Source organism: Drosophila mauritiana, chromosome 3L, assembly GCF_004382145.1.
Source record: "Drosophila mauritiana strain mau12 chromosome 3L, ASM438214v1, whole genome shotgun sequence".
NCBI lineage: Eukaryota > Metazoa > Arthropoda > Insecta > Diptera > Drosophilidae > Drosophila > Drosophila mauritiana.
The window spans coordinates 4,310,359-4,328,017 of NC_046669.1; the positions used below are offsets into that span (position 1 = coordinate 4,310,359).

Here is a 17,659-nt window from a genome sequence, read left to right on the forward strand (position 1 = left end):
TAAGAATAATATCGAGTGTGGGCAAGGCTGCGCAATACACGGTAGTATCGAACTGAGTGCCATCGCTATCACCAATAACAAACAAATAATTGGACTGCACAATAGAATTATTATCAGTATAAATATAGGGGACAAGACCAGCATGATTGGAACCATGCCACCGTAGTTTCATTCACAACAACAAAGCACTACTCACTGGAAACATCCCGAAAAGCAAGTAGTGACGTCACTTGCAAAACAAAGCAAAAACTGCGCAGAAAAACCAGGGAAATCTGTTAAGCAAGGTCCAACGTGAAAAAGGGGCGGGGGGTGTTACAGAAACTGATCCCCCAGATTTCACTTTTACCACAATTAAAAGTGATTAAAAATCAAGGCGCTGCGAGTTCAAAGTATTCAGATCACGATGACGCGCGTTGAGAAGCTGCCACTCAAGCAGGCGGAGGTCTCCATCCAAAGGTTTCAGGATGTGGCAGTAGGTTATTTACTATATCTTCTGAAGAGCGGAACTAAATCCTTAACACTCATAGGTGCCCCACCATCTGAGCCTTCTGAAAAACCATCGCAGCAATATAGAAAAAAGCCTGGCACTCGGCGACTGGCAAAAGATCAAAAAGGAGGAACTGAATGCTCTGAGGGTCATCAAGCAGATCAAGAATCTACTCGTGGAAATGGATGCACTGCGAGAAAAAGTGCGGGAGGAAGATCTAGAACGCTTTGACGACCTAATGAAACCTGGCAAGGATATTGCCTTCGCTGGCATGAAGGAATTTGCGGGTGATTTTGAAATGCCATCTAAATTATTTCGGATTTACCATAACTGCTGTAATTTTAGAGCTCCAACTCAAATCACCCACCTCCACTTTGAGTTCCCAGTACGACGAGGACCTGGACAATCAGCCACAGGAGGTGGATATGAACAATCTACCCGCTCACCGCCACATGCCCCAGCTGCAACTCAATTTCCAGCTGGAGGAACACCAATTGGCCCAGAGACAAGCCTGTCTGGATCAGATGGAGAACCTGCAACAGGAGATCTACGATCTGCACGGGATGTTCCAGGGAATGCGTCAACTGACTGCAGAGCAATTAGTGGCGGTGGAGAAGATAGCTGATAATGCGGAGGAAGCTCTAGAGAATGTCCAGCAGGGCGAATTGAATCTGCGCCGGGCGCTCACCTACAAGAAGGCCATGTACCCCGTAGTCGGAGCTCTTCTGGGCACCTGTGTGGGTGGACCCATTGGACTGGTGGCGGGCATGAAGGCTGGAGGATTGGCGGCGGTGGGATGTGGCATCCTCGGCTTCACCGGTGGCTCTGTGCTGAAGGCCAATCCCAATGTTATGCATGGCAACATCGAGGAGGAGCAGGTGGAACCGGATAGCGAGTCGACGGAGAGACTGGAGCTCAAAGAGAAGCCAGAATGACCCGCAGGAGGAAGTGCCCGATCCGCATCCACGGCTCTGGCCACCACGCACATCTGGTCGGCGAATACACGGCGTTTGGAGGCAGCCACCAACGGGGTCATTTGCAGCGTGCGCAGCTATTGTTCCGTTCAGTAGAGATTTGACCATGATTTTAGTTCAATATTCCCATTTTGTGATTTTCCACGTGCAGTAGAGCTAATGAGCATAATTTAACTCCACTTTGTGTTTAGTTTAAGCGTTGGATACTTGTTGTTCACATGACACCGCAACTGTGTGTAGATTTTAAGGCTTTAATATGCAATAATAACTCGTAGCTTTAAAAAGGTAATGATGATACTATTCGAGACTATATATGGGTTTTTCAGAACTTGTTAGGGCTTTAATATGCGATATATACTCTTAGCTATAACATCTTTGTAGAAAAATCCTACAAAATCTCCTAAACTAAGCGAGGACTTATAAACTACGATAAGATACCAGATGGGTAACCCAGCCCCGGATTTAAAGGGGAACATTAACCGTGGTCCAGGCCTGTTTGAAGTTCTTCTTCTGCGAGTGCTGCTTCTTCCTTAGACGCTTGGCGGTCTTCTTCTTCTTGAACCACGCAGGATAGTTGCCGTACTGATCCTTGAGGGTCTTGCTGTTGAAAATGTGCTCGACGCCCGTATTCTCGTTGGTCACCTTGACTTTCTCGCCCTTCTCCAGACTCTCCTGGTGCTCGTAGATCAGTTCCTGCTCCTCCTTGGATTTGGCCTCCTGTTTTAGGATTAAGATTTGTTCTTTAATAAGGATTTTATATATTTAACGAGAAAGAAGGTAGTATCGCGATAAACTAAGCCGGTTTTTTGTATCATACAAAGCAGATAAAGTAAAAAGGTATATTCGTAGGTGGGTATATCATGTAACTCACCCTTTTGAGCTCCTTGGAGGTCTTAATTTCGACCACATCACTTATATCCTTCATGATCTCATTTCCATCGGCATCTAGGAGTCCCAGAGTTTTCTTCAGTCGAATTAACTCCTTGGCTTCGTACCGCGCCTTCTTTATCTTATTCATTTCATCACGGCGTTTTCTCGAGCGATTGTTTCTGCCCATTTTGTTTGTCGGATATTAAGTAATACCCGAAAAAGTAAAAAAAGTAAAGAAATTGCGTTCAATTTGCTAAAAACGTAAACACGTGTGTTCGCGGTAGAGCTGGAACACAGCCCGATTTTTGTTCGATTTTTTTCAACGCATTCTTATCGATAGCGCAAATAAATTAATCGGCCAGGGCTTATTTTCAGTTATTTAGCCGCCAAAATTTAAATTGTTTTATTTTGATTCTCGTTTTTTAAATAGTTTTATAAATTAAAATCAAACAAAATTAAATCGCTTTCTTTAAATGTATGAACACATACACTACTTTATATGTAAAATGCACTTAAGTTTAATAATTATATAAAATATTTTTTAATTACACCTTTTGTGCTTATTTTCATTAATAGGCTGTAGCGCTGTTGTATCAATAATCAGGGACATCCATTTTTAAAAACTACAATATTTTTAAACCACAAAATATATTAAAACTTAATAAACCCTAGTTTTTATGACTTTGCCTTTAATGCATATAAGATATTACTTTTTTCAAAACCACAAATTAAGCTTTTGTGGCTTTTTTCCACTTCCATTTTCGTTTCCATTCATCTCATTCTTCCCCTCTTCCACTCTGTATTTATTTACCTTTTATTCTCTCTCCTTTTCAGTATATATATATACTGCAATATGATTTTTGTATACAAACAAAATCAGCTGCTGAAGAGAAAATGAGAGGCTTGCCAAATACGAAAAGTAACAAAATTAGGTATTGTAGTGGTTGTGAAATGCTCTACACTGACTAGTTTTTTAATACACTAAATTAAATTTTATAAAAAATAAATTATTGTTTACACAAAATGCAATAGATTTCTCTAATAACTAAGACAATGCATACAATAATTATATAATTAGCTTAAAAGCATTCGGCTTGAATGCATATACTTTTTTAAGACCCACTTAAAAAAGAGATAGACTATAAAAATATCATAGCTATTTAGCTAAAGTATTAGATATTTCTTTCATATATGTATTTTCAATACAATATGTTTACTTCAGTTACATAGCTGAGTTACTTTCGATTTGGATAGAGTATCCGAAGAGCCTCTCTTGCACATGCGCAGCAGCAGAAAGAGGCAGAAACAGGGTAAGTGTGTCGGGCTCAGCTGTAGAGCCACCAATACACGGGCAGCGCACCAACACCAGCGCACAGCAGAGGCACACAGATAGGGGGGCAACCAGCTTGGTTGGCCAGTTTGTAGACCTTCTGCCATCATTCGCTCGTCAGTCGTTGTTGCTAGCATACGTCACGGAGTTCCTGTAGCGCTGCTCTTCTCCGCACTCTCACCCCCGTCAGTTAAGCAAAAACGGAAGTAATCAGCACAAAATACAATAAGCACGGCAATTAAAAAACATTTCGAAAACTGTGTGAAAACGGGTAGATTCGATTCCGACACCGATCGATCAATAAACTCCGCGCAGCAAGTAAGTGCAGTTTTAACCCCCCCAAAAAAAGCAGGAAAAACTGAAGCGGAAGTCCTTCTCCAAGGAAGGACATTCACACTTACACACACTTACTCGCACCAACACATGCTCAGATATGTTTCTCAAAAGTTCTGCTGCAAGCCGATTTACATGTACACACCAGAGAACTGCAGCCCGCCACTGGCACTCTACGTCCACCCGATAAACACTCGGTCTCTAGGCACCCTTGTGTTTTTTGGCACCCTACTTGATATATATATATATATATATATATTAATAATATATAATATAATAATATATATAATTATAATAATATTGTGTTTGTAAGTACCCGCGATGTGCGCGGCAGGTAGCACCCGCACACAAAATTGTTGGGTGTGAGTCGAGTGGCAAAAAATGCCACCTTTGCAGTTCTCTGGTACACACATCCCAAAGTGCAGCCAAGCGATACATACGAAAAAGCAGGAAAAAATTCGGATTGCACCTTTGCATCCAAAGAGTTCACACTCTTGCGGCTGTGTGAGTTTTCCTTGGCTTTCGGCCAGGCCAACAGTTTTCCATCTCCATATGCACTCACACACACACACATCGTTTTTCCCCCAATTGTATTTGGCTGCAAATCGGCCGAGTTTCTTCTTGTTAAGGGGATTTCCATTCTGGAAATCTAATAGCCATAAATTTGACTTGCATCACGTTTTCAGCATTTGTAGCGATCGTTATCAGATCCGTGCCACATCTCAGATCTCTGGCATTTCCCAGCTGAGTGCACTGCTAAAAATTTGGCTAAAATCGTGCAATGTAGAGCTTATTGGAATGAATTTCTGAATATCTCATACTCTTCTTAGAAACTTTTCTCTCTGTGTTGAGACTTATAGCTGCTGCACTTTGCCCCACGATCGAGTTATATTTTTTTTGTGCAATCATTGTGTGTTCATGGAGTGTCAACTGGCGTTGGCAAGTGCAATGAATGTTTCGCTGATTAACATCTTAATTAGCCTCGCAATTATTTCCTCAACTAACACGGCCAAAAAAATCTCCTGGATGCCTGCCAACATTTGCTCAGATGTTGAGATGCAACCGAGAGGCAAACGAAAATAGGGAGCATTTCGAGGAGAAACCTTGCCACTCCACAGCCACAAAAGCAGGCCCAAAAACCCAAGTGAATCATGCGGCAAATGTGCAGAACAGGTCTTGCAGTTGCCATTGTCCATTGTCCATTTTTCGAGCTGAAGAGCTAAAAAAAACCTATAAAGAACCGAAGGTGCTGGATCGAAACGAAGGGGTGGGGAGTAGGGGCCCCAAAACGTATGGGAAGAACCGTCCCGGATGATAAATCAAGTCTGGCCAGTTGTTTGTCTGTGGCAATGAAAGAAAAATTGAAAAACAAAAGCCACAGACAACAACATAAACAGCGAACAGCTGATGATGCTGCTGCAGCAACGCGAACTCAGCCAAATGTGTATCTGGCAGATAAAGTCAGTAGTTGGCTGCCCCGCTCCGATCGTGGCCAACAAATCTGGTCGCCTTAATTGGCCAAAAAGGGTAACCGTAGTCACAGAAAGTCCAACCGATGCACAGGGAGAAAATGAATCTATCATTTGTTGTTTCAAAAGTTATTAATTTAAAGTAAACCATACTTAGCTACTTAGCGACCCAATTCGGTGATTATTTATCTCTCTGCAGCAGTGTCAGTTCCTCTGAGTACTGAACTGAGTAGGGAATGAAGGCAATTAGGTTATCGTTAGACGGCATTAGTGGGTTTAATTAGAGCATAGGCACTGACGCGTTAGCTTATGAGAGTCCCAGGGGATCTCCGCAAATCAGCCCATCGGTTGCAGATACAAACAACCCAGTGCCAGCTTACAGGTAGCAGAAAAGGCTGGCTGGCTGGCTGACTGGTGGCTAATCACAAAATGGCAGGCATTGCGGACGGAACCTGCCCTCCCTGCAGACCCGATAATGCCCGACTATAATTAGAAATTTAGTCAGCCGACTTGCCGTACCTGTACTTAGGCATGTGCATCCGAAAGATATCCAAACAAAAGGCCAAACAACCAACACTTGAAGTTCTTGTCTCGGTTTTGGATTACTGTTTTTCGTGTTCCTCGCAGGTCCTGATTTATGGCCGCGAAGAAAGTGAAACTGCTGTAGGTGCGAGCAAAACCAGTTTACTCAGGACACAAACAATAAAAATCCAAGGCGAAACAAAGACCCGGAGTCAAGTTCAAGTTGTTTAGTATTTTCGAGTTATGCAAGTTTTTTTTTCTTACCCCCTGACTCCTTCCACTGCGCATCTAAATGTCAAAAATTATGTCATAATTCTTGAAAATAAACGCAGCTGCATGTGGGTACTGTAGGGCAGAAGATTCGGGGTGGTAAACGGGGTGGTTCCAGGTGGTAGGCCCAGTAACAGTGCACACTGCGCAGTTCCACCCAAATCCCTTCCCCGTTTTCCACTTGGGGGTTGCTGACGTGTTCATTTTCCACTGGCGCTGATTTGCAGCTATGGGCCTTTCATCGATTTGCAGCTAAACCGCTTCCAAAGGGGGGGAAGAACATGTGGGGCGGACCCTACACCCAACTGGGAGGCACCCTCTGCAAGCCCAAAAATAGCAAAGGTGACCCCCAAAACGGCTGCGGAACGGGAGGCTGCGAAAAAGTTTCTCTGGGCCTACATTTCCCCAAATGCGGAAGTCGTTACTTTGTATATACATATATATTTAGGATGGAGGGTATTCCCTCTATATATATACACACATAATTGCAGCCAGAGAGAACCAAAACATTCAATGGGACCCATCGTGAAGGTTGCTAGGTAATCATCATCGGGGAAAATGCCCTCCGACTGCGCAGGTCAAACAAATTTGTTTGTAAACAAAATAGCACTGAGAGCAGAGAGAGAGAGAGAGAGCTAGGGTCTTCGCTCGGGAAAAGTCCTGCAGCGAAAGTAGGGGAAGAGCCAGTAACAGTAACAGTACCAGTTACAGTAACCAACTGCGGTCGGGAAAACTATTTCAAGCCCAGTGGGTGGTGTCTGCAAGGGGCGGGGGCGGTCGATTTATTTATATTTGCCCATAAATCTTCCTTTTAATTGGCGTCGTTCAAACACAACTGCGCCAATTTGAGTGCTATATTTACGCCTGACGCTATGGAAATGGTGTTAAAAATGCATTTGATTATGAAGTAAGGAAACTGCCAAAGGGTAGGAAAAAAGGTCACCAATCTGCATAAGATTTCTATAAAGAGAAATCGTACTTCGCAAGCGGAAAAATACTAATTAAAAAGGTGTTTAAAAGTATGCTTCAAAATATTTGCAGTATCATTATTATTCTTCTATATTCTAAGCCATATTATAAATACAATTTGCCTAACAATTTTATGCCGGTGTAGCACTTTATTTTTATAACTGCACACGTGCTAGAAGCTAAATTATTTCACTGCGACTTTAAGTCATATTATATTAACAGTCACCATAATGACTAGACTCATTTCCGAGTCACCAGTTGAGCGCCTGATGTAATCCGCCAGAATCGATTGACTAGCGGAATATTAGATTGATTGATTGTTTAGTGAATATATAGATTCGGTGGCCAGTGACGGCGCTGACCCAGAATTCCAAATACGACAGCTGGACCTGCGGACTGCTATTGATAAACAAAGTGATAAAATATATGCGCCGTGCCCAGCGGATTTGCCTAAGAGAAGAGTCGCACGGAATGCGCACAACTGCGTCTCACGTACTAATTGAAATTACGCGTTATAAAACAAACAATTATATATAAACAAATATAATAAAAAGCTCAACTAAATGCCATTAATATGTACAGCCAAAGTGCAGCGGCGAGGTGCGCGAACTTGAAATTATATATGTGCGCAGGCACAGAACCTGCAATCCCACATTTATCATCGATCGTTTGATAAGCTCCGCCACACAATGAACCTCGATTCATTGGTACAGTGAAGCCTCCTTCTAAGTGCATGTTGGTGTCGCTGTGACATCAAAGAATCGTTTATTTATTGACCAGTTTAACTGGGCTTTGTAGATATTGCTGAAATGAACTTGTTATTTGGCTTGATGATAAAGAAATAGGCTTTAGAATAGAATACTTAAACTTATCATAAATATATCCAATAGCACATGATTACGATGTTCCACCGCATATGGTATCCATTACAGTGCATCCAAAATTCCACTCAGTGCAGCTGAAAAATGCAAGGCAGCTAACTGCTGAGTGTCTCCATTTCCATGTTCACAAATGTTTGTCCATCCAAATGAAAACATAAAGCGAATGAAAAGTTGCCTCACTTGATGTCGCATTTAGCTTCTGTCGATGCGTTGGCGTTCGTCATTTGACTTCACATAATGGCGAACTGCGTAGTATCTGCAAGCTGTGCTCCATGGAGGGGATCTTATAGAAAGGGGGCTTACTTGGAGTGGAGTTTGTGCGCAATAACCCAGAAAGAAGCGCTCGGAACAGGCGAGTTCACTTGGGCTGGGCCATGGTTCACTTCACTGCCTTTGATGCTGGCCGCTTTTCCAGTTTGCTGGCTGTTTGCATGTTGTAATCATTTTGGGACACAAGATGTGGCAGCCACATAGCTGGCATAAACATTACCCGATTAGATAGAGCACCATCTCTATCTGAATCTTGTTTATTTGAATTTAAAGTGCTGCCGCGCGCAAATAGTTTCTATTTGGTTTTCTATTTCCTTGGCGTCCACCCGATGACGCCAATATTGTTTACCTCCACGCAGAAGTGGGGGACTTTTGTTTGCTTTACCATGTTTTTTATATCATACTATTTTTTTCGAGCATAAACCAAACGCGTGCAGACTAAGATTAATTATAAAAACTTTGGGTTGGCCAATGGCATGGAATGGGGAGAGAGATCACAAGACTTTGTGTGGGTATGTTGGCCATAAACACACATAAATTTCCCCTATGTATATATACGAATATATATATATATATACCTGGCTATATCCGGCGATCTTTTTGCTGCTCTTTGGCACCTGTGTCGTCGCTCGGCTACTTTTGTAGTTGCAGTTCTCCCAGTGCGAAAGCTACACCTTGTCGCCGTCAGCTGTTGCATGATAGAATATCTAAAAATATATAGAAAGCCACAACAAAATGCTGCTCTAATGGCTAAACAACCTTGAACCTGGCCGAGAGGTTGTGCTTTTGCCAGAAATATGTATCAGTACATGCACTTGTGTGTTATGGCCCATTATCTAAAACGAAACAAAATTATTCAATGGGTGGCGAACGAGAATCAATTTTTGGGTGTGCAACAGTTGCGGTCTGAGATAATAATAAAAAAATTAAAATTAATTATTTTATAATATTCGCAATATAAATAATATAATAATATATAAATATTTTTAATAAATAAATTAAAATTTATTGTAATTAGTTGGTCTTAACCTCTGCAATTTTTTCCAAATTATAATTATTACTTTAAATTCATGACTAGAAGGTATCAGAATGACAAAAAAACATTTAATCGCTTTGTCTATGAAATACTGCATATTTTATATCTGCACAAGCAGTAGCCGATTTTTAATGATTTTTTTAAATGAGCTCATATAGCGTTTATAGCACTTTATATTCAAAGAGGCAGTAGCCGACACTTGATGATTGCTTTTCGAATCGATTTCGAATTGCATAATGCGATGATTGGCAAACTGGCAACGAAATCGAGTCTGAACTGATTCGAATGCCTCGAGAATGCCTGGGAATGACAGTTTGCAAATAGTTCTCAGCCGTTCATTAGCATTTTTATGCGTTCCCAATGTCCGACAACTTATTGCTTGGCTGCCTTTTGCTTCAGCCGTGACTCGGCATTAAACATTTGAAATTATTAAGCAGAGAAACTGTATTTTTGCGTGAACTTTGGAGCTGCCAGCTGCCAACTAACAAAGCGAGTACTCCACACCCATGCACTGGGAAAAATAGGTGAAGAAAAATTTAAGTAGACGAAAGTAATCATATCTTATCAAAATCATAGGCATAGAATGTAAACATATTTACGCAAGCTGTGCATTTGATTAGAAAAGATTAAGGAATGGGGGATTAATTAATAACAATATCATATCTTTTTTACAAAAATTTCCTTTGTTGTGAATTTACACCATCTGTTTTTAGTGTTTTTTCCAAAAAACATTCAAAAAATTGTTCAAATACGGAATGTAATACCTTTTTGAGCTCGTAGAAATACCACGAATCGATTTCTAATCGAATCTGAACTTTTTTAAATTTTGCCATTTTTTGCAAATTTTGATGATGTAACCACTGTCAAAAAGTGAAAAAATCAAAAAAAAATTTTTTCTTTAAATTAAAAAATTAATGATACAGATTGTTAATTTGTGTTATTAGCTTTATAAAAAAATTGATCTTAGCGCAGTGGGATTATTTTTAGCCAAGTTATGGCATAAATTCGTATGTTGATGGTTCTAATCCATAAAAAGGCACTGAATTAATTATAACACAAAAAGCTAGTAATATGTACTCAATCAATTAGCAATTAGATCGAAACCAACTAATATTTACTCATAGAAAAAGAAATGGCGTAACTACCTCAAGTAGGTTTCGAGTTCATATTTCATAAATCCCATGATTTGTTGACGTGTATTCAGTTTTTTTTCCATCACCCCCTTCCCACCGAAGCTTAGTCACTCGGGCGGCCCGTGGCCAGTTGGCAGCGAAGAGCCACTTGGTCTGGCGATAGAAAAGTATCTATCAGATACAGCTACAGTTGTCGTGGTGGTTGGGCGGGGGGCGGGCCCGGGGGCGGGAAAGTGTGTCAGTGCGCAAACGTCAGAGCAGCTGATCGGAGAGCGAATACTATACGCTATATAGTTTGTATTTGGAGAAGGAGAGCCGCGATCGCTTTGTGGGTAAACAAAAATCACGAACAACACGTATGATCGCGGGTCTCTCGTCGTTTTTTAGCGCTGCTCAGCTGGTTGGAGCATAATTTTGGCGCTGGCTTTGTTGGCTTTTTGCGTTTTAAAAAAATACATAATTATGGGCTTAGAAACTCTCGGGCGTTGCACTCTCTCCGCCGCTCTCTGGGGTAAAAAACCGAGAGATACTGAGATACTTTTCCAGCGTTTACAACGATCGCTGCCTGGCATTCGCCTTTGATATTTGAAAGCAGACGCAACAGCAGCAGCACCGGAAAATCGAGTGCAGCAGAAGAAGAAAAGTGAAAATCCCAGAAGAGATTAGGTAAATACAAGCAAACAAACAAGAGAAGTGTGAGATACCCAACCGAAAAACGCCAAAATAATAAACGAGTACAAACTGCAGTGGAAAAAACGTAAGCAACACTCGGCTTCAGATACAGGTACTCGCAGATACAGATACTCTCAAATACGAATACTGTAGCTTTTGTTCTTGCGCCCGCTTTTGAAATTCAAATGCGCTTCCGTCGAATCAGTTGGCAATCGAGTGTCGACTAGGCTGTACCGTCTGCAGTGGCATCCGCATCCATATCCATATATATACCTATATATATATATAAATCCCTCAAACAATACCCGATTTTGTGGCCTGACTCTACGTGGTTTTAGTGAATTTACGTGTGTGTTTTCCTTGTGCAGTTTAATAGTTTTCCGCATCCATAAGGTGAGCAGATCGCAGCTATCTATTTTCAATTGTTATGCCAATTAGTGCCTGTAATTCGCAGAATTCAGGCACTGCCAAGGTCGCCACTGACGTCATTTGGCTAGCTTGCATAATTCCGCATTATGCCATAAAGAGAAAAATTCCATACCCCACTTTGTTTTTTGTTTTCCCAAAACAGAAAAAAAAATAACAAGAAAGCGAAAACAAGTAACAAACAATAACACGAAATTCCCTCAAAACAAAGGTACTTTTGCACTTTGACTGGGCGAGAGCTTAAAGCTAATCAGATACGATTTGACTGATATGAATATATGCCCACATATAGATATCATTCCCGACGTATATATAGCAGATTGGCTATTGGTTTGTACTCAAGCAAAAAGCTTTACATACTGCTCTTTGTTTGAAATACTTGTCGAGGTATAAATAAATTCGTTAGAAGTGTTTGGACTTAATGGTCCAGATATTCCAGTTCTGTGAAAGCCCTGCTCTGCACTTGTTCCACTCTGTGCTCGCAGCAGCTGTCAGCTCTACTAAATTAGTTCAAGTTCATTAGCCCAGTCCCACTTGGAAGCCCCCGTGGATAGTGGAGCCGCCACTATCTCGATACTATGTAGAACAATCAATTGAACAAAGCCTGAACTTTCGACTGCTGGCTCGTTAGCCACACACGCCAGACTCTGCGCTATAGTCGGACCTAGACTATATAGTAAACAATGGTTTAATAGTATACAAATAGAAATTATTAGCATAGTTGACGCTGTCTGGCGAATTCGTCTGGGGTGCGGCTTATCGGTCCTCAAAATGAGTTGGCGAATTCGCTATTGTTAGTCGGCGCTGATAAACAGTCAAACTTATTCCGATAGCAAACAAAGCGCAAACATTGTGTGGATAACGATTTCCTAAGACTTATATAACCAATTAGCGATCAAGGTCGGTGCCAAAGGAAAATCAACAAAATTCTGAGCTAAAATAAGCGCGATGATATCTCGTATCTAGCGGTGCACCCTGACTAGAATATATAATGCAGATCAGAGTATATATTGTATCTGAACACTCGAAGGTCGCAAATATTTGGCTGCAGATGTGACAAAAGTGAAAATGTGCTTACTGTGCAGCAGCTCAAGCGAAGCAGAGTATATGCATCGCGGGGTCCATGACCAATCAATCCTACGGGTTATCAAGGGTGCTGTAAGCTGTCGGCCATAAAAGTAAGGAGAGCCCTCGATCGGTCTTCTATATGTACGTGTTTATTTATAAAATGCCTGCACGGCAAACGCGGTTGTGCAACGCAAATGCATTTCGAATGCAAAACATTTTGCCGCTATTTTCGGTTAGATGTGCATTCTTCAATGTGCTAAAATATGGCCTGGCATTTTGAGGTCAAGTTGAGTGGCTAAATGTTTATTATATTCCTGCATTGAAGAGGCATCATACCATTGCCAATGGCAATTATCAGAATTTATTTGTGCTGTCCAAGTCAATGGCCCCCCATCAAATTTGATTGTCAAACTTTCGCTGACATTTCGACTTGGACTGCCTCATCAAACCCAATTTTCGTACGCTTTGTGTCTCTGGTGCAGGAGATTTCACTTTGTTAGTTTCTGTGGCTTTTCACGTTTTTGCTTTGCGGTCAAATTGCAAATTGCCCCGGCAATTGTCTCTGCAAGTCCAGCTTTAGCTTCAGATCCATTTTCATTTCCATTTCCATTTGTTTGAGTTTTCCGTTTTCCGTGCGCGCAGTTTGATCGACAAAAATATGCCAGTCGAGCTGCTGGCATCTTTATGACGATGCGATAATCAGCCAAATGCACTGGGGAAAAAACCTAAAATTTTTCTTAACAATACAACTTTTCTAGGTATATCAATTTCCATTGCTTTAATCCACGTACTATGCAGTTTGCCAAGTGCACCACCGATTTAGTTCATTTCATCTTTGAGCGAGATATATGCTCGGATACACATTTTTCTATTGTCATGACGAGAGCCCGATTCAAATTGCATATATGCAGTACACACTTAGTGTTCAGACAAACCGCTCAACTGATGTGTGTGTGCCATATATAATTGCCTCGATCATAAGCTCGGCGCATGCACACCGTTCCAATTGGAATCGGATGGGATTGGGGGCGGTGGGATGGGTGGACCGGGGGTATCTATCAACTGGGCGACTTAATGGACACTGCGGCGATACTTTGTGGCACTGGCCAGTCTATTATACAGTTGTCAGCACGGTGCTACAGAAGAAAAATCTGATTAATGTAATCACACGTAATTGGCGCGTTCGGTTAATTTGCGTTGGGAAAATTTCACTTTCGCAATCGAATTCGAAAGCCCATTTGCATTGATTTCGCTTGCGCTATATATTTATAATATATAGCATCCAAGTGATGCAATAAAAAATAATTGCCATCCTTTTGTAGGGAACTTGTCGTTTGCGTTTTTCGAGTTCACATACGTATTCGCACATCCATTAAAATTAAGTTGAATAAGTGAGTTTCAACGAAAGGCAATTAAATTAATTGTTAACAAGGATGGATTGAAAGACGCACATTGAATACTCTAAAATTGTATGTTTATAAAGCTAAATAAATCAACTTAATTGAATTCCTATGCAAGTCAAATTTGCAAGACCTTAAGTTCTTCTAAAATTACTTGAATAACTTTTGTTTTCCCACCATTATCGTGTCTTGGAATTTTTCAAATACCCAAGCACTTGAGGTATGCACTCAAAAAAATCCTGCTGCTCATCACTTAGCAGCGTATGGGCAATTAAATGAAATTAAGTAGCCGCCCCATTGAACCGCGTGCGCCCACGCAAGCAAGCGGCTTACTGGGGAAAAAAGGGGGGGACTTTTCCGAGGGGTGGTTGGCGATTACGCAATGTGCACACAATTTGCTAAGCTCATTTCTCACGTTTCTCCCCACTCTCTCTTTCCTTTCCACTTGCAGCTTCTACGCTACGAAGAAAAAGAAACAGAAACAAGACAAGAGAACAGCGTACAAACAAGTAACAGAAACAAATACAAAAAGAATTAAATAAAAGACTGAGCAACGTTCAAGCAAATCCAAGGAACAAAACCAACAGCAACATAAGCAATCTCCCACACATCGTCTCTCTAACTGTGAAACTAGGCCCACGAAAATCCGAGTGGAAAGCGCATCTTTGATCTCAGCAAACCCGCAACCAAGAAGCAATAAAAATAAAGAGCCAGCGCACTTTACCGCCGGATCAGCCGCATTAACCCCGTATAATGTTAAGCAGCCTCGCCTCGTATCTCTTTGGATCAGCTACATCCGATTCCATTAGCCAAGAAGCCAATCCCGCCCAGAACCGACCCAACGCCTCGAACTCGAACTCTAGCTCGAATCCCGGCCCGACCAGCGATCCCGCTGCAGGCGATGTAATTGAGGTCACCTCCTCGACGCCCTCGGTAGCGGGCAGCAGTCGTGGGGCGGTGCGCGCCTCCAACGGCAAGCGGGGCAAGAACAGGCGTGGCAAGCAGCAGCGGACCAACCAGCAGCAGCAGCGGAAGCAACAGCCAGCGATCACCAAATTGCTGACGCCCTCCGGCGAGATCGTCGACGAGGACTTCGACGAGGACGAATGGTACATTGTGGAGAAGGAAGGTGAGTTGTCAAGTCTGGCCAATTTTAAGATTTTGCTTAGGTTAGTTCATTATGTGCGGAAAGTAGTGTTCAAAGTAGGCAATTAAAAATAAAAAGATACTGATAAATCAGATTCACTGAAATCATATTCAGATGCTTATGTAAAGCATTGAAAATAAAGTCAGGTTATTCAGGTCATTCAGCAGTTTTAATCTGAAAATGTGTGTTAAAATGACAAAACAAATGTCTAAGAAATCAAGTAACCTTTAAGATTTATTTTCGTAATAGTTCGTGCTAAACTAATGCGGTTTATTCCTCTTGCAGACGAGGAGGACGACTCTCTGCCGCGCAGCGACTCCGAGGAGGAGCTCTCCGTGGTGGAGGTGTCGCAGCCGCGGGGCGGCTCCACCGCCTCCTCTCCATTGGTGACCGTGGCCACTGGCACAGCGTTCGGCTGCCGCCGCCGGCAGGGCGTCAACTCGTGTTCCCTGTACAGTGGGCCGCGGCCGCAGCAGCAGCGCAACTATCTGCAACGCTCGCGCGTCTCCCGACCGCTGAGCATCAGCACCCTCAGCCCGCCCAGAAGTGTGCCCGCCCTGGGGGCCGGCGATCATGACACGCTGACCCAGTCGCTGTACGTGGCCTCGCCGAGCGGCAGCGACCAGGGTCAGGATCACGGCCAGGGTGCTAACGTGCTGATGGAGGAGTCCTGGTACGTAACACCGCCACCATGCTTCACCTCGATTGGGCCAATCAATATGGAAACATCACCATTTGAGAATCTATTGATTGAGCATCCAAGGTTGGTGATCTTTATAGTACACAATACGAGTCTCCACCCATCCCAACATCCTACCCCCGTCCACCAACAACCGCCATTTGCAGCCGAAACGCACGCAAAATACTAGTTACCCATCTGGACTTATTGACCCTCGACTAACTTGCGGCCTGTCTATTCGTTTTGCAGCATGTCCGTTTATCATAGTATTAGGTCCACCCAGGAGGGAACCGATAGTTTTGTTAATCTTGATCTCGGGGTGTCGACGGAGGTGCCGCAGCAGCGGGAGGAGCCCGAGCCGGAGGCTGAGCCGCAGGATCAGCGCCAGGCTCTCCAGGAGCAGCAGCGTGCCCCCAACGCTCGCTTCGATAGCCATGCGGCCGTACAGTTGAAGCAGCAGACGCTGGCTCGTCAGAGCCAGAAGGTAAGGATTACGCATAGTACAATGGTAAAAGTGTATGATCTCTAATAGATCTATCCTTTCTATCCAATCCATAGAGCAAGAACAAGAAGGAGCACCAGCAGCTCTGCCGCAGTGCCATCAAGCGGGCCAACAAGGTGCGCGACTTCCAGGCCAAGGCCAACCGCCCGCGCCGCTCGGAGATGCAGCACTGCAAGCTGGTCAGCGGCGCCAACAACAACCGCAGCAAGTGCTGCTACTAGGCGGGCACCACCCACGCCACCCACAACCACCCAACACCAACACCACCACCATGCCTCCAGCGCCCAAGGAGCCGAAGGAGGAGCATTACAATCATGGCAGGCGACGCGATTTTAATTAGTATTTTAACCTAACCCCCAGATGAAACGAGAGAAAATCCGCAAAAAAGGAAAAATGCCACAAAAATATCAAAAATCTAGCAGCTACAAGAAACGCATATGTTTAATTAACTAAACTTAACAAATACTTGTGTAAAAACAAAAAGAAAAGCCACAAAAAAATTTAACTATCTGTGTAAATGCGTAGGTTTTAACGTTTGCCGTTTCAATTTCAAAACTTATATGAAAAATACCAAAAAAATGCAATAAAATTTTCAAAATGATTATGCAAAAAAACCCAGAAGAAAACACACACATGAAAAATGACAAAAAAAGCATGTATAAAATAAGCAACAGAAACGATTTTGTTAATGTAGCTAAGAAAACTATTATATTTATTTAACAATCAACAACACACACGATTACTTTATGGTATGTTTTGCAAAACTTTATGTTTGTTCGTGTGATCGGTCTCTGAAAATCGATTGATTTGAGTTTGTATGAATTTCCGTGTGTAAAGTGTATGCTTATCGAAATGTAGGATATATTGTATTAAACCCCTGGCACCAGATCTAATGTTCTATTGTATGCCTGATTATGTTGGAAATGCGAGTGCGTATGTATGAAACAAAATGTGTGAGAAGGGGTTAAAAAATAAAAAAATATATATAACAGAAGGAAAAAATCACAATAAAAATAATTCTGCTAAACTTTAAAAAACTATCTGGACTTTTATGGGATTTATTTTTAAAGGATCGGCCGAGAGTCTTCTTAATGAAATAGCAAAGGTTTCCTTATGATGATTCTACAAATCCAATACTATTTTTTGGGGTTAAAGATCTTTTGCAATGTGGGTCAACTGTGCGGATCGAAGGAGCGTGTTGTCACGCTCGGTGGACAAGGG

The 17,659-nt window shown here is 42.3% G+C and overlaps 3 protein-coding genes across 6 annotated transcripts; 2 read left to right on the forward strand and 1 right to left on the reverse strand.

Annotated features, from left to right (window-relative positions):
• The first annotated feature begins 45 nt into the window (after nucleotides 1-45).
• LOC117140814 (syntaxin-17) lies at nucleotides 46-1,750 on the forward strand. The gene is made up of 3 exons (XM_033303918.1): nucleotides 46-472; nucleotides 528-774; nucleotides 833-1,750. The coding sequence occupies exons 1-3, from the start codon at nucleotides 404-406 to the stop codon at nucleotides 1,420-1,422; spliced, it is 906 nt and encodes a 301-aa protein (XP_033159809.1). The 5' UTR covers nucleotides 46-403; the 3' UTR covers nucleotides 1,423-1,750.
• A 25-nt stretch (nucleotides 1,751-1,775) lies between these two features.
• Nucleotides 1,776-2,612, reverse strand: LOC117140815 (protein LLP homolog). The gene is made up of 2 exons (XM_033303920.1): nucleotides 2,333-2,612; nucleotides 1,776-2,178 (listed from the first exon to the last, which is right to left on the reverse strand). Exons 1-2 carry the CDS (start codon nucleotides 2,516-2,518, stop codon nucleotides 1,924-1,926), a joined length of 441 nt encoding a protein of 146 aa, XP_033159811.1. The 5' UTR covers nucleotides 2,519-2,612; the 3' UTR covers nucleotides 1,776-1,923.
• A 1,152-nt stretch (nucleotides 2,613-3,764) lies between these two features.
• LOC117139860 lies at nucleotides 3,765-17,465 on the forward strand. 4 transcript variants are annotated; one of them, XM_033302510.1, is made up of 5 exons: nucleotides 3,765-3,979; nucleotides 14,562-15,239; nucleotides 15,543-16,020; nucleotides 16,186-16,420; nucleotides 16,495-17,465. In XM_033302510.1, the coding sequence occupies exons 2-5, from the start codon at nucleotides 14,864-14,866 to the stop codon at nucleotides 16,657-16,659; spliced, it is 1,254 nt and encodes a 417-aa protein (XP_033158401.1). In that variant the 5' UTR covers nucleotides 3,765-3,979; nucleotides 14,562-14,863; the 3' UTR covers nucleotides 16,660-17,465. The 4 variants fall into 4 exon arrangements, with proteins under 4 accessions (XP_033158401.1, XP_033158404.1, XP_033158402.1 ...); XM_033302513.1 differs by having other exon boundaries at nucleotides 3,766-3,979; nucleotides 15,543-15,930; XM_033302511.1 differs by lacking the exon at nucleotides 3,765-3,979 and adding an exon at nucleotides 11,109-11,210.
• The last annotated feature ends 194 nt before the right edge of the window (nucleotides 17,466-17,659 follow it).